The following is a 13,167-nucleotide window of genomic DNA, read 5'->3' as shown; positions in this document are numbered from 1 at the left end:
ACAGTATGTGCGTACAAACATTTTTTGGGGTCAATAGCCCGTTGTTACGGTCTGCTTTTTAACAAAATATTTATTCAACAACCCAGTGTTGCAGGACAAGGGAACCAGAGCCCAGTAAACCACATGGTGACAGAGAGGCTCCATGTGCTGCAGTAAAGAACAGTAAATGGATGTTCCCTCACTTACTGTCTGTGTGAATGATTCATACACTTATGCCTTGTACACTGACAGAACATCAGGCGGTGGTGTACACGGCTGAGCAGCTGTCCACAGCTACACCATTACTCTACACTACTGTACATTACACAAAGTAGGAGTTGTAAGAAAAGCAAGCATTTCGAGCAGAGAGACACAACAGAGGGTGAAGTCTACAAGTGGCTTCCTCTCGTCTCCCCTTCGGATCAATGCAGATGAAGGCAAGAAGACAAGGAGAGGAAACCACGGTAGACGATTGAGGCACCCATTGTCTTATACTATAGTACCTTGCTGGAGGTCTTGGCTAAGACATCCTGCAGCTCCATGATCTTCTGTACCAGCCCATGGAAGTCATTGCACGTGGGACAAGCTGAAACACAGGTAAGTCATGGTAATGTAATGTTGGCATGATAGTTCCATTGTCAATGTCCATGTAACTGTACTGGCAAGCATATTAGAGCTATACTGTAAATGCATGTGTAGCTGATGTTGCCTTTTGTGGGCATCTCATTTTAGATGCAGAGTTTCCAGACTTTTATAGTGGCTGTAAAATAATGTACATGTCAGCATGTTAACTTCAGAGTTTCCAGACTTTTATAGGTACTAAATGTAACTGTTCTCTTACTGCGGTTGAGGTCTGGACACTGGGAGATGTAGCCTTGAGGCATGACGACCAGTTGAACATCCTGCATTATACCCTGTAGAGACAGTAAGAGACGGGAGGAGGGAGAGAAAGGGAGAAGGGGAGAGAGGGAGAGAAAGGGAGAAGGGGAGAGAGGAAGAGAAAGGGAGAAGGGGAGAGAGGGAGAGAAAGGGAGAAGGGGAGAGAGGAAGAGAAAGGAAGAAGGGGAGAGAGGGAGAGAAAGGGTTATATAAGGGGAGAGAGTTTGAGACGGAATAACAGAGAGAGAAAGGGAGGAGAGAGAGAGAGGTTGAGACAGAATAACTGTTAATTTTTATTGTTTATTTCACTTTTGTATATTATCTACCTCACTTGCTTTGGCAATGTTAACATGTTTCCCATGCCAATAAAGCCCCTTGAATTGAATTGAGAGAAGTTGAGACAGAATGACAGAGAGAGAAAGGGAGGAGAGAGAGAGAGAGAGAGTGGGAGAGGTTGACCTCAGATCATATCTATGCAGGATGAGTTAGCCTAGCTGAGCTCCATGTGTGTGACGTTAGCTGAAAGTTGGAATCACTAGAAGCTGATGAGAGAGAGAGAGGTACAGAACCAGCTACCTGACAGATGGAATCAATAGAAGCTAATGGACAGAGGTACAGAACCAGCTACTTGACAGATGGAAACCTTAGAAGCTGATGAGACAGAAGTACAGAACCAGCTACCTGACAGATGGAATCAATAGAAGCTAATTGACAGAGGTACAGAACCAACTACCTGACAGTTGGAATCAATAGAAGATGATGAGACAGAGGTACAGAACCAACTACCTGACAGATGGAATCACTAGAAGCTGATGAGACAGAAGTACAGAACCAGCTACCTGACAGTTGGAATCAATAGAAGCTGATGAGACAGAGGTACAGAACCAGCTACTTGACAGATGGAAACCTTAGAAGCTGATGGACAGAGGTACAGAACCAGCTACCTGACAGATGGAATCACTAGAAGCTGATGAGACAGAAGTACAGAACCAGCTACCTGACAGATGGAATCAATAGAAGCTAATGGACAGAGGTACAGAACCAGCTACTTGACAGATGGAAACCTTAGAAGCTGATGGACAGAGGTACAGAACCAACTACCTGACAGATGGAATCACTAGAAGCTGATGGACAGAGGTACAGAACCAGCTACCTGACAGATGGAATCACTAGAAGATGATGAGACAGAAGTACAGAACCAGCTACCTGACAGATGGAATTAATAGAAGCTAATGGACAGAGGTACAGAACCAACTACCTGACAGTTGGAATCAATAGAAGCTGATGAGACAGGTACAGAACCAACTACCTGACAGATGGAATCACTAGAAGCTGATGAGACAGAAGTACAGAACCAGCTACCTGACAGTTGGAATCAATAGAAGCTGATGAGACAGAGGTACAGAACCAGCTACTTGACAGATGGAAACCTTAGAAGCTGATGGACAGAGGTACAGAACCAGCTACCTGACAGATGGAATTAATAGAAGTTGTTGAGACAGAGGTACAGAACCAGCTACCTGACAGATGGAATCGATAGAAGCTGATGGACAGAGGTACAGAACCAGCTACCTGACAGATGGAATCAATAGAAGCTGATGGACAGAGGTACAGAACCAACTACCTGACAGTTGGAAACCTTAGAAGCTGATGGACAGAGGTACAGAACCAGCTACCTGACAGTTAGAAACCTTAGAAGCTGATGGACAGAGGTACAGAACCAACTACCTGACAGATGGAATCACTAGAAGCTGATGGACAGAGGTACAGAACCAGCTACCTGACAGATGGAATCACTAGAAGCTGATGGACAGAGGTACAGAACCAGCTACCTGACAGATGGAATCACTAGAAGCTGATGGACAGAGGTACAGAACCAGCTACCTGACAGATGGAATCACTAGAAGCTGATGGACAGAGGTACAGAACCAACTACCTGACAGTTGGAAACCTTAGAAGCTGATGGACAGAGGTACAGAACCAGCTACCTGACAGTTAGAAACCTTAGAAGCTGATGGACAGAGGTAAAGAACCAGCTGTGTGTTTTGGAGATGACGGATCCACTGTTCCGAAACTGATGTGATGAAAGGCTTTGTGTGTCACACCCTGATCTGTTTCATCTGTCTTTGTGCTTGTCTCCACCCCCCTTCAAGTGTCGCCAATCTACCTCATTATCCCCAGTGAATTTATACCTGTATTCTCTGTTTGTCTGTTGCCAGTTTGTTTTGTTTTGTCAAGCCTACCAGCGTTTTTTCCCGTGCTCCTGTCTGTCGCTAGTTCCTGTTTTCCCGGTTTTTGACCATTCTGCCTGCCCTGAGCCTGCCTGCTGTTCTGTACCTTGTCACACCACCCTGGATTACTGACCTCTGCCCTGAGCGTGCCTGCCGTTCTGTACCTTTCAGATTCTGCTCTGGACTACTGACCCCTGCCTGCCCTTGACCTCTCGTTTGCCTGCTCCCCTGTTTTTGTAATAGTTGTGTTACTTCGAAACTGTCTGCATCTGGGTCTTCTGCTGAGCCTTGACAGTACGAACTGGCACTGACGGACCCAGTTGACTCGGACCAGCTCCGCAACGCCGTCTCCTCCAAAGGAGTCACCATTGGAAGGCACGAGGAGTTGCTTTGTAGTCTTATGGAAGGGTTCCAGACCTTGGCCAAACGCCTTGACTGCGTGTTGGACACTTTGCTGGAGCAATTCCGCGGGTTGTCTGTCAGGCAGCCTGCCACAACGATAACATTCCAGCCCCTCAGTTAGCAGTGTGGCCTCCCCGGCCACCCCGGTTTCCCGAAAGCCCAGCTTACCTCCCCCAGAACGCTTCATTGGAGAGTCGAGAACCTGTCAGGCATTACTCGTGCAGTGTTCTCTCATCATCGAGCTGCAGCCCTCCTCCTTCCCATCGGACCAGTCAAAGATAGCGTACCTCATCACGCTGATGTCTGGGAGGGCTCTTGCCTGGGCTACGGCCGTATGGGAACAACAGTCGACCATGCGCTTCAGTCTGGAGAAGTTCGTGGCGGAGGAGAAGAAGATTTTTGATTCTCCATTGTCTGGGAGAGAGGCTGCCCGGAAGTTACTCCAGCTTTGACAAGACTTCCACAGTGTGGCAGACTATGCGGTGGATTTCCGCACATTCCTGCAAGGACTATCGGAGGAGGTTAAGGACAAACTAGCAGCCCGGGAACTACCGACGGATCTCGACTCGCTCATTGCCTTTACCATCCGGATCGATGGGTGGCTATGGGGACGTAGAAAGGAGAGGAGGTCCGATTCCACTCGTCCGCCAAAGGATTCCACCTCGCCTCCGAGGCATCCCGGAAGTCCATGACCTCTCCATTGTTGAGAGGACCCGGGCTACCCGAGTTCCCCACGAGAGTCTCCGAAGTCTGCCGAATCACCTCTTCCTCAGCCGATGCAACTAGGCAGAGCTAGGCTGTCCCCAGCCAAACGTCTACACCGACTTCACACGAATAGTTGCCTGTATTGCGGGACTACTGGTAATTTCGTGTCCTCCTGTCCACTAAAAGACCAGGCTCAACAGTAGGGGCGAGTACTCTGGTGGGCCATACGGATAACTTTTCCTCTTTTCCTCTCCCCTTACTCGCACCCCTTTCCATGCCATCCTGCTGTGGGGGTCAAAATCTTTACGGGTACTCATCGACTCTGGGGTTGATGAGAGTTTTATGGACCCCAACCTGGCATCTGAGCTGGGCATCCCTACTCAGCCCCTTTCCATTCCCATGGATGTTAGAGCGCTGGATGGGTGCTCTACAGGCCAGGTCACCCACAATATCACTCCCATCAACCTATGAGTGTCAGGGAACCACAGCAAGGCTATCCAATTCATGCAAATTAAGTCTCCTCAGGTGCCCGTGGTATTGGTATTCTCTTGGCTCCAGTGACACACTCCCCTTATTGGCTGTACTGCTGGTGCCATCATGGGCTGGAGCCCGTTCTGCCAAGCCCATTGCCTGTAGTCAGCGCAGCCTGCCCCGGGACGTCTTCGAGTGGGCTCGGAGGTTGCCCCGTACCCTCTGTATACATCCCACTTTTCATGTGTCTAAGAATAAACCTATGTCTCACAGCACTTTGTCTCCTGTTTCTAGGCCTACCCCTCTTCCCCGTCTCATCAACGGCCAATCAGCATACATGGTGAGGCGCCTCCTGAAGGTTCGACCGTGGGGCAGGGGATTCCAGTACCTGGTTGACTGGGAGGGTTATGGCCCGGAGGAGAGGTGCTGTGTCCCCGCTAGGGACATCCTGGATCCAGGCCTCATCGCTGAGTGCCAACGCCGGCACCCCGGTCAACCACGTATGCGCCCAGGTAGGACGCCAAGTGGTGCCCCGGGGGGGGGGGGGGGGGGAGTACTGTCTCAGCCTGATCTGTTTCACCTGTCTTTGTGCTTGTCTCCACCCCCCTCCAGGTGTCGTCCATCTTCTCCATTATCCCCAGTGTATTTATACCTGTGTTCTGTTTGTCTGTTGCCAGTTCGTTTTGGTTCACCAAGCCTACCAGCATTTTTTCCCATGCTCCTTTCTGTCTCTAGTTCCTGTTTTCTAGCTTTCCTGGTTTTTGACCATTCTGCCTGCCCTGAGTCTGCCTGCCGTTCTGCACCTTGGCACACCACCCTGGATTACTTACCTCTGCCTGCCTTGACACTGAGCCTGCCTGCCGTTTGGTACCTTTCAGACTCTGTTCTGGACTACTGACCTCTACCTGCCCTTGACCTGTCGTTTGCCTGCCCCCCTGTTTTTGTAATAAACTTTTGTTACTTCGAAATTGTCTGCATCTGGGTCTTCTCCTGAGCCTTGATAATGTGAGGTTTAAGCTCTGGCATGTCAATTTAGACACTCACACTCACACTCTGAATGTGCTTGGCTGTTTAACATAGCAGTCTGTCTAGTATGACCAACAAATACATATCACACCATACTAGAGATTAACACCGGTAACCTGGATCCCGGGACCACTCTTCACATTTTCCCATTTCTTTAAAATGACAAGACCCGGGAAATTATAATATCTTCCCCCAATGTGGCACTACTGCCATTCCACAAAATACACAACATTATCCAAACAGGTTGTCATGGAAGCCTTTAGCCTAGCGTATTAACTTCACACAAAGTTACCATAAATTCTAAGCAAAGCACACGCATAATGGACACTGCCGGACTGCACGCGAGACCTGAATGCAGTTTAGAGTTCTCATCAGAACTGAAAATTAGATCCCGGTCTGACCCAAGCCCAGTGAGCTGAAGCCCGAGCCCAGGCTTGGTCCATCATCACAGAAATTAAATGAGCCAGATTTCTAGAAAACAGCAAGCTATATTGATTTAAACTGGTGTTGAGAACAACGCAGCGGAGGCGGGCGGCAGCGTGAGGAGACAAGGAAACAGTCATTAGGCCTAGAAAAAGCGCAGAGAGGAAAACTCACTTTAGTGATAATCAACTGAATGTGGAAAAATATTGGAATAAAGTCGGCTAATGCAATTGAAGGCATGTATCAAATTTTTGCTTGTATTGAAACTCCCAAAATCATATCCAACCGTTATACTAATTTAAAGCAATGGTTGTGTGTGGTCACATAGATTAATTTCAGCGCAGTTTTGATTGGGACAGAGCCATCGCACTGCTTGAGACAAGCCAGGGGCATAGCCGCGGGAAGTAGGGGTGCTGGGGGTGCCCTCCCCCTGTCGACAAAACATAATGATCAACTCGATTTTGACAAACAGGATATATTCTGTCATTCGTTGGAGGTTATCTAGCAAGCTTAGCAACTTTGGTAATTTGACTTTTGTTTGACTGCCATTAGAAAGGTTTTATTATTTGACAATGCTATAGCCTACTTGTGGTGCGCTCTGTGCGTCGTGAGCGCACTCTGTGTTGAGATAGCCTATGCCTACTGCTGAAATGAGCTGAATTAAATGAGGAACATGATAATGCTCGGAATTTATGAATGGCCTGTTTCACAATTCACAACAATGTCATTGGCGACTCTATCATTACTGAACATCTGTTTCACTTGCTGTGAAATCTTTACATAGTGGCGCAGCCAAGCCGGCAATGTGGCGTAGCGTCAATCTTATTTGGGGAGAACCCTGGCATAGTGACCGTATCTTGGTTTTTAACTCTTCAAATGGGCACTTCCAATTTTTGCGGTATTTCCCAGAACTCTCTGGATACATTTTTATCGTATTGAAACTTGCTAGATTTTCAGGAAAATATGAATCCCTTCAACATACTGTCATGACACCGACGGAAGGTGGCGCCCCTCCTCGCCCGGGTGGCGCTCGGCGGTCGTCGTCGCCGGCCTACTAGCTGCCATCGATCCTCTGTTTCACTTTCTGTTGGTTAGGTCTAGGTTAGGCACGCACCTGTTTTGTTTTAGTTGTTAGTGGGGGGGTATTTAGTCTAGCTAGGTAGGTTTGTGTTTTGTGCGTGATTGTTCTATGTGAGGACTGTGGTAGTTTGAGGAACGAGTGTTTTCCCTCTGCCTTTGTTTTTTGTTTGCCGCAGAGGGTTTTGTGGGCTGCGTCCCTGCTTAGTGTTTAAGCTGGGGTTTTTGAGCATTTGTTTGTTATGCGCCCTGCCCTACCGTGTTTGGACATTGTGGATACTCATTGAAAGTGTGTTCACGGATTTTCTGTCTCCTGCGCTTGACTCTGCCTCTCCTGCTTCCTTGAGCCAACCTTGACACATACCTTGAAGTATCCATGGGCCTGGTTCCTCTGTCCGAGCCAGACGGTGGTGTCAGAGGGAATGTCCATAGACGGATTCTCTATCACCCTCTCATAGATCCTAGAGGACAAGAGGAATACAAGGTGATACTATACTGTTCATACACAGAACATACTGCAGGAGAGCATACTGTTTATACACAGAATATACTAGAGGATAGAATACTGTTTATATACAGAACATAATGCAGGAGAGCATACTGTTTATACACATAATATACTAGAGGATAGAATACTGTTTATACACAGAACATACTGGAGGACAGAATACTGTTTATACACAGAACATACTGGAGGATAGAATACTGTTTATATACAGAACATACTGGAGGATATAATACTGTTTATACACAGAACATAATGGAGGATAGAATACTGTTTGTATACAGAACACACTGGAGGATAGAATACTGTTTATACACAGAACATACTGGAGGATAGAATACTGTTTATACACAGAACATAGTGGAGGATATAATACTGTTTATACACAGAACATACTGGAGGATAGAATACTGTTCATACACAGAACATAATGGAGGATAGAATACTGTTTATACACGGGAAAACATACTGGAGGATAGAATACTGTTTATACACAGAACATACTGGAGGATAGAATACTGTTTACACGAAGAACATAATTAACTATTACTCATTCAAATAGATGACACAATGTTTGTATTTTACATTCCATTAGGATAAATGTTTCCTGCTCTGCTTTAGGAGACACAACAGCAGTACTACCCAGGGCCGTAGTTGTTCACTCCCAGCCCTGCTCACGTTCAGCCTTCCACAATAACACCTGCTCCACCAGATCATCAGGACCTGGATGATTGGTTTATTAGCTGACTCAGGTGTTATAGTGCTGGGTTGGTACAACATCCGCTCACCATTGGCATCCCTAACACTTCGAACACACCAACAGCGTCATTGTGCAAAATAATACGCAGCATCATCAGGATATGTATGCAACAAAAGTTCAACATTCACCTTCTGCTACCATTTCTGTCAAGCCGTCTACACATACAGTTTGACCCATACGTTCGGTAAATCCAACATATGCACCACACAGAACACACTGCAACTGCCTCTGCAACGCTGTGCTGCAAGGCAAACGCAGCGTTTCATTGGAAATGAATGTCTTTCTGAATGTCTACTTCCCGCGGCTATGCCACTGGCTTGTCTCAAGCAGTGCGATGGCTCTGTCCCAATCAAAACTGCGCTGAAATTAATCTATGTGACCACACACAACCATTGCTTTAAATTAGTATAACGGTTGGATATGATTTTGGGAGTTTCAATACAAGCAAAAATTTGATACATGCCTTCAATTGCATTAGCCGACTTTATTCCAATATTTTTCCACATTCAGTTGATTATCACTAAAGTGAGTTTTCCTCTCTGCGCTTTTTCTAGGCCTAATGACTGTTTCCTTGTCTCCTCACGCTGCCGCCCGCCTCCGCTGCGTTGTTCTCAACACCAGTTTAAATCAATATAGCTTGCTGTTTTCTAGAAATCTGGCTCATTTAATTTCTGTGATGATGGACCAAGCCTGGGCTCGGGCTTCAGCTCACTGGGCTTGGGTCAGACCGGGATCTAATTTTCAGTTCTGATGAGAACTCTAAACTGCATTCAGGTCTCGCGTGCAGTCCGGCAGTGTCCATTATGCGTGTGCTTTGCTTAGAATTTATGGTAACTTTGTGTGAAGTTAATACGCTAGGCTAAAGGCTTCCATGACAACCTGTTTGGATAATGTTGTGTATTTTGTGGAATGGCAGTAGTGCCACATTGGGGGAAGAGATATGGGTTTTTCTTTGCAACTCTGCCTAGAAGGCCAGTATCCCGGAGTTGCCTCTTCACTGTTGACGTTGAGACTGGTGTTTTGCGGGTACTATTTAATGAAGCTGCCAGTTGAGGACTTGTGAGGCGTCTGTTTCTCAAAGTAGACACTAATGTACTTGTCCTCTTGCTCAGTTGTGCACCGGGCCCTCCTACTCCTCTTTCTATTCTGGTTAGAGCCAGTTTGCGCTGCTCTGTGAAGGGAGTAATACAGTGTTGTATGAGATCTTCAGTTTCTTGGCAAATTCTCGCATGGAATAGCCTTCATGTCTCAGAACAAGAATAGACTGACTAGTTTCAGAAGAAAGTTCTTTGTTTCTAGACATTTTGAGCCTTTAATCGAACCCACAAATGCTCATCCTCCAGATACTCAACTAGTCTAAAAAAGGCCGGTTATATATTATATTGCTTCTTTAATCAGCACAAATGGAAATGGGTTTTCTAATGATCAATTAGCCTTTTAAAATGATAAACTTGGATTAGTGTAACGACTGTCTTGAAGAGGGAACCAAGGTGCAGCAGAGGATGTGTTCATCATTAGAGTTTTAATTCAAATAAACAAGAGAACACTACAAAAATGAACAAAAAAACGACAGCAAACAGTCCTGTGAGGAAAATACTCAAACAGAAACAATTACCCACAAACCCCAGTGACAAACAACTCCTACATATGTGACTCCCAATCAGGAACAACGATTCCCAGCTGTTCCTGATCAGGAGTCACAAGACACACACCAGACTGCCACGTCCTGACCCCCAAACTACTACACCAGCTCCATCTGCTGGTCAGGACGTGACAGTACCCCCCCCTCAAGGTGCAGACCCCGGAATGCACCTAACCACAACAAAAAAACACCAACAAACAAAATCCCCAACAAAACCCTTAAACAGTAACCCTAAACAATAAGGGAGGGAAGGGAGGGTGGCTGCCGTCAACGACGGCACTGTGCTACACCCTCCCTCCCCAACCCACCTATCCTGGAGGCGGCTCAGGCTCTGGCCGTTCCAGGCAGTCGGGACAGTCCGGGCAGTCCGGCAGCTCGGGGCAGTCCGGGCAGTCCGGCAGCTCGGGGCAGTCCGGCAGCTCGGCGCAGTCCGGCAGCTCGGCGCAGTCCGGCAGCTCCGGCAGTTCGGCGCAGTCCGACCTCTCTGGCGATTGTTGACTGGCGGGCAGCTCTGGCGACGACTGTTGACTGGCGGGCAGCTCTGACGACGACTGTTGACTGGCGGGCAGCTCTGACGACGACTGTTGACTGGCGGGCAGCTCTGACGACGACTGTTGACTGGCGGGCAGCTCTGATGACGACTGTTGACTGGCGGGCAGCTCTGACGACGACTGTTGACTGGCGGGCAGCTCTGACGACGACTGTTGACTGGCGGGCAGCTCTGACGACGACTGTTGACTGGCGGGCAGCTCTGACGACGACTGTGACTGGCGGGCAGCTCTGACGACGACTGTTGACTGGCGAGGCTGGGTTGACACACTAGACTCCTGGTGCGTGGTGCTGGTACTGGGCGTACCAGATTGCGAACACGCACCTCCATGCTAGTGCAGGGAGCTGACCTGGGGCTCCATTCTTGCCCCGCAAAACTCCCCTTGTGCCCCCCCCTAAAAAAATTATTGGGGGTGCCTCCCGGTTTCCCTTACCTCGCCAGCCTTCTTCCGCTGCTTGGTCCTTTGTTGGTGGGTAATTCTGTAACGACTGTCTTGAAGAGGGAACCAAGGTACAGCAGAGGATGTGTTCATCATTAGAGTTTTAATTCAAATAAACAAGAGAACACTACAAAAATGAACAAACCAAAAAAAAAAAAACGACAGCAAACAGTCCTGTGAGGAAAATACTCAAACAGAAACAATTACCCACAAACCCCAGTGACAAACAACTCCTACATATGTGACTCCCAATCAGGAACAACGATTCCCAGCTGTTCCTGATCAGGAGTCACAAGACACACACCAGACTGCCACGTCCTGACCCCCAAACTACTACACCAGCTCCATCTGCTGGTCAGGACGTGACAATTAGCTAACACAACGTGCCATTAGAACACAGGAGTGATGGTTGCTGATGATGGGCCTCTGTACACCTATGTAGATATTCCATTAAAAATCAGCCGTTTCCAGCTACAATAGTCACTTACAACAACTACAATGTGTACATTGTATTTCTGATCAATTTGATGTTATTTTAATGGACAAAAATGTGCTTTTCTTTCAAAAACAAGGACATTTCTAAGTGACCCCAAACTTTTGAACGGTAGTGTAAATAATAAACAAAAGTGAAATAAACAATAAAAATGAACAGTAAACATTAACATTAAACTCTCTCTCCCTCTCCCCCTCCAGTGCCCACACTCACCTGTTACAGTCGACGTGCAGCACCACGTGGGAGACACTGAAGGCCACAGACAGCTTGTGCCAGTGGTCGTCTGCCAGGGAGTAGGGGAACACCTCAGTGTGTTGCCGCTGGTCCCTGGTACGGTAGTGGAGACAGATCTCATTACGCTGCCCACTGCTCTCCAACTCCAGATACCTGGATAACAGACACACAGTAAATACTCAATCTATTAGTATCTGTTAGAATGGCTGATGCCTGAGAGGTAATGGCAGTAGGTTTTTCCTTTTGGACATCGGTGTTGAGACTACTATGTTTCTGTGGTACATCGTGTCATCATTCAGAGCACTAAAAAGTAGGACTGAAAAGCTGCAGGGAAAAAGCTGCAGACACATTCAAACAAGTAAATCAACAGTCGTTGCATTGCTCTTAAAACTGCAGGGACTACATTTGAAAACACTTCCAAGAAAGAAATCCTCAATTACAGAGGAGTTTACAGAGGAGTTTACAGAGGAGATTACAGAGGAGATTACAGAGGAGTTTACAGAGGAGTTTACAGAGGAGATTACAGAGGAGTTTACAGAGGAGATTACAGAGGAGTTTACAGAGGAGTTTACAGAGGAGTTTACAGAGAAGATTTACAGAGGAGTTTACAGCGGAGATTACAGAGGAGTTTACAGAGGAGATTTACAGCGGAGATTACAGAGGAGTTTACAGAGGAGATTACAGAGGAGATTTACAGAGGAGATTTACAGAGGAGTTTACAGAGGAGTTTACAGAGGAGATTTACAGAGGAGATTTACAGAGGAGATTTACAGAGGAGATTTACAGAGGAGTTTACAGAGGAGTTTACAAAGGAGATTTACGGAGGAGTTTACGGAGGAGTTTATGGAGGAGTTTACAGAGGAGTTTACAGACGAGTAGTCATCTCTCTGATTAGAACCCCCAGCCAGAGTATTAATCTCTCTGATTAGAACCCCCAGCCAGAGTATTAATCTCTCTGATTAGAACCCCCAGCCAGAGTATTAATCTCTCTGATTAGAACACCCAGCCAGAGTATTCATCTCTCTGATTAGAACCCCCAGCCAGAGTATTCATCTCTCTGATTAGAACCCCCAGCCAGAGTATTCATCTCTCTGATTAGAACCCCCAGCCAGAGTATTCATCTCTCTGATTAGAACCCCCAGCCCAGTCTGCTCTCAGCCTAAAGCTGAGAGCTAAAACTACACCTGCACCGACATTACAATCTACTGGGTTGGGTGGAAATGGCACCATAGACTCCAAATCTGATAGCACTCGGAGAGTTGGTGTGGGATAGACACACACACACACATCCGACTATCCTCTCACACACACTACTATCCTCTGCAACTTCCTCATCGCTTGGTTTCATACA

The 13,167-nt window shown here is 47.0% G+C and overlaps 1 protein-coding gene across 1 annotated transcript in view; it reads right to left on the bottom strand.

Annotated features, from left to right (window-relative positions):
• The window catches only part of nel (NEL protein), a 174,985-nt gene that overhangs the window by 112,690 nt on the left and 49,128 nt on the right, over positions 1 to 13,167 (bottom strand). The window contains exons 4-7 of the mRNA NM_001140146.1: positions 11,796 to 11,969; positions 7,558 to 7,654; positions 821 to 893; positions 483 to 565 (exon numbers count right to left, since the gene is read on the bottom strand). Coding sequence (NP_001133618.1) covers positions 483 to 565; positions 821 to 893; positions 7,558 to 7,654; positions 11,796 to 11,969 — 427 coding nt within the window. The remainder of the gene's footprint in view (positions 1 to 482; positions 566 to 820; positions 894 to 7,557; positions 7,655 to 11,795; positions 11,970 to 13,167) is intronic.

This window comes from Salmo salar, chromosome 17 (genome assembly GCF_965601325.2).
Source record: "Salmo salar chromosome 17, fSalSal1, whole genome shotgun sequence".
NCBI classification, from domain to species: Eukaryota; Metazoa; Chordata; class Actinopteri; order Salmoniformes; family Salmonidae; genus Salmo; species Salmo salar.
Note: the sequence above shows the minus strand (reverse complement) of the source record. Positions and strands in the feature narration are given on the sequence as shown.